At 45.4% G+C, this 3,360-nt stretch overlaps 1 protein-coding gene across 1 annotated transcript; it reads left to right on the top strand.

The window, feature by feature from the left end:
- Positions 1 to 3,112, top strand: LOC135369481 (uncharacterized). The gene is made up of 4 exons (XM_064603069.1): positions 1 to 29; positions 1,664 to 1,743; positions 2,005 to 2,313; positions 2,830 to 3,112. Exons 2-4 carry the CDS (start codon positions 1,707 to 1,709, stop codon positions 3,018 to 3,020), a joined length of 537 nt encoding a protein of 178 aa, XP_064459139.1. The 5' UTR covers positions 1 to 29; positions 1,664 to 1,706; the 3' UTR covers positions 3,021 to 3,112.
- The last annotated feature ends 248 nt before the right edge of the window (positions 3,113 to 3,360 follow it).

Raw genomic sequence — 3,360 nt, 5'->3', positions numbered from 1 at the left:
ACATCACAACTCCTCCAACGACACTAACGGTAAGCGGTAACACCTTTTCTTGAATCATGGGCAGTCCAAGGTCTAGTCAGATATTCTTCTTTCTATTTATTGCTTTATTTCGTTTTATTTATTGCGAGTAACTGCGGCTAACTCCGGGATAGCCAGTCTGACTCTGTCGCGACTTAAATCCCCCCTTTTTTTTATTTTTCTATCACCTCATATCACATCTCTACCACAGGTGTTCTCTAATCTAACGCATCCACAACTTCTACCGTTTATTTTCTGTAGACTTTTTTTAGGTTTCCGTTCTATTTTCGTGTTCTGAGATTAAGAATAGGGACAGACGAAAGGATTTGAGGGAAAGAGAAAGTTTTCATGATGAAAGTACATTCGGTCGGAAGGTAGGGGCAGAGGGTGCAGCCTCCCCCCTCCCAGTTCCCCCTCCCCCATGAACTGTGGCTCTGAGGGTCTCGCCACCCCATTTTTCTTCTGTACGTGTCGTCCGAGACGGGCTGACTTTCAGCTCTGTTACTCCGCAGAGTGAGAATGGACACCCGTTTAAAAAGCAGAGGACGAAGTTCACTCGAATAGGTACTATCCACCCAACAACAACAACATTTGTTGATTATGATTGTTGAGTTTTATCGCCAGGGCCGATGCTCTCCCCCATTGATTGTGGCAGTGTAGTGAAATGTAATAACAAATAGAAATAGAAAGATAAAGAAAAAAAATGGAAACGTAGGTCGCACTGAAGCGATTAATGAGTCGCATCATAGTTGTGTCCAAAAAGGCCACAAGTGCCTTGAGGACGCAGCGTTGGTGGGCTGAATTTGGCCATGGACCAAGCAATTGTGACAATGTGAAGGGGCGAAGTTCAGCTAATTAAGAGACCAAGAAAGAGTGGTTGGGGAAGGTCGGTAGTGCAGGCAGTGGAGAAGAATGTGCTCCACCCAATACTTCTATTGAGTATGTGATACCGTATGTGCGAACCTACTTTGCCAAGAGTAGCCGTACGGCACTTAATAGCATTGCTTAAAAGGTCTTAGTAGAAGAAGGTCTTCTTAGAAGAACTCAGATTCAGCTCCTGTAAAGGAAGTCGACTTGTTTTTGATCAACGCATGGAAACATTGGAGGCTAGATTAAGCAGTTCGCTGGTGTGCTTGATGACACGTGTGGCACATCTGCTGTCTCTGCCTGCGCCATGTCCAGAACATTCGGCAAAGCCTTTTTAAAGCAACAATGATGACGACTTATGCAGACAGCGCCGTTGCGCTTTTGACGAGAACGAAAATCAACAAGAAAGGAACACACCACTGCACGTTTAATTTTATTTCACTTATGCCACGTAATGAAACAATCAACCAACCAATATTTCAGTTTGTGCTGCTCAAGCGCCAATTTCTTTTTTGACTCAAGATACATAATCAAGAACGCGAGGTCGCCTTTTCATATGCGTTACGCCCTCCACAGTCATCGGATTGTATAGACGAGTCGTTTCTAGTAAGTACATTAGTGGCCCCTATAGGTTATGCTTATCCTCCCCCACGTTCCGTCAACGAATTCCGTCGCCCCTGTCAGGGAGTATTGCAACTGCGAAGCACATTTTAAGGCATTTCAACGCGTGTGCATCGTTAAACTGGGAGAATGCAGACATTCTTCTTTCTTGAAGCAGGTTTGCCTTTGAGAGTCATTCGGGAAGGATCATAAGACCCAAGATGCGTTTTGCTCTCATCATCGCCGCTTTGGTTGCCGGTAAGTAAATGATCACTGTTCTTGGACTTCTGATAAATCAGCAGAGCATTAAATATGGATGTTTTAGGCTACTCCTGTGTTCGTCGCTAAGGGACACAGTCCAAATAAATGAGCGTTTGTTTCTTACGTCTTCATCTCGTACCAAAACAACTAAATTATAATTCATAATGCTTAAATCATTCGCGAATCGTTTTCGTGCTTGGGCCAGCGAACTTTGCGAAGCTCATAAAGCTGTACATGATCCTTATTTTATCCCTGCAGGTGCATTGGCAGGGCCTGTGGTTGAACCTTTCGAGGTACTCGACGAGGACTCTGTTTCTTTGCCGGACTTCGAATTCACTGGACTTGGACTCCACAGGAGGGACGTGAAGTTCACCCAAGGAAAGGTAGAGGGTCTGAGCACTGTCCTCAGCCCCCTTCGCGGTTGTAATGGACGTTACAAGGGCCAACTCTCTGTCAGCGGCCTCAACTTCACCTACAAGGCTGTAGCCACTCATCCAGATCAAGAGTTCGACGTGGTAGTAGAAGTGCTACATGGCCTAACAAGCGTAGACAGCGAGAGGGCATACGGTATGCACTTTCCTACCGTTATATGTGCGATAAAAGGGCAGTATCTTGCCGGGTACCAACGTGCGGAAAACTCATGAAAGGTCGCTAGTTTTGACATCTCAGGCAGTGTCAGTAACAGGAGCCGAACCCGCACTTCCCCTACCTATATGATGCTCGCTGACTCTTTAATACTCCCAACGTGGTAGCTGAGACATCGATGAAGTTATCTTTGTCTTTTGTTCGTGGTAGCTGTCTTCTATCAAACTCTGCGACTCACAGTAGTAGTAGATTACGTTATGCTGCATATGAGGGGTACATGTATTGTCAGTAGTCGAAAAGGCGACACCAGAAATGACCTGGCGACGCACAACCTACTTATAAATTTCACCCCCCCCACACACACACACAAGCTGTGAAATTACGACTTTCTACACTGTCCACAGCTGCAAGTCTCCTCTGGACACGATAGGTTTTCGTGTGCCAGAGCTCGCAAAGACCTACAATGATAACACAGATCCCCAACACATATCTTTGCAGATGAAAGTTTGCCAGCGAAGGACCACCGTGTGAGGGCTCTCCACCAGTACGTTAGACAACCAGTGGAATTCACCAGCGACAGGCTCGAGAACCGTGTGTTTGAAGAGCTGCTCAAGCAGAAATTGGCTCAGCTTCTGGACCAGTTGACGCAAACCGAATCTTTCGAGCATTTCTTTAAGAATGTTGTCTAAGGTCAAAGTTCAATAACCTTCTCACGAGGGTTAGTTAACTAGCGAAATGCTTTCTGTAAAAAGTGTTACAAATAAATGATATGCCCAATGGACCGCCTCCTCGAGTCATGGCACCTGAAAGAGCATCACTATTACGGCTACAGACTGTCATTTAGGCGGATCAATGATCAACGACTGAATAATATATTCTACTGAACACCGTGGGGATGGGTCGACCTGTATGAGTAAAATCAGCTTCCCTATTACTTCAAGTCTACAAAATCTACAAATCGACAATTCGTCAACCAGGGAAGCCAATTATGAAGTTATGTCCCTTTACTAGTGCCGAGCAGGATATTTG

Source organism: Ornithodoros turicata, chromosome 1 (genome assembly GCF_037126465.1).
Source record: "Ornithodoros turicata isolate Travis chromosome 1, ASM3712646v1, whole genome shotgun sequence".
Lineage (NCBI taxonomy): Eukaryota > Metazoa > Arthropoda > Arachnida > Ixodida > Argasidae > Ornithodoros > Ornithodoros turicata.
Note: the sequence above shows the minus strand (reverse complement) of the source record. Positions and strands in the feature narration are given on the sequence as shown.

Excerpts from the sequence above, each read along its gene's own strand:
- LOC135369481 (XM_064603069.1), top strand. The coding sequence starts at position 1,707 with ATGCGTTTTGCTCTCATCATCGCCGCTTTGGTTGCCG. Across the intron at positions 1,744-2,004 it reads CATCGCCGCTTTGGTTGCCG|GTGCATTGGCAGGGCCTGTG; the intron begins GTAAGTAAATGA and ends TTATCCCTGCAG. Across the intron at positions 2,314-2,829 it reads AGACAGCGAGAGGGCATACG|ATGAAAGTTTGCCAGCGAAG; the intron begins GTATGCACTTTC and ends ATATCTTTGCAG.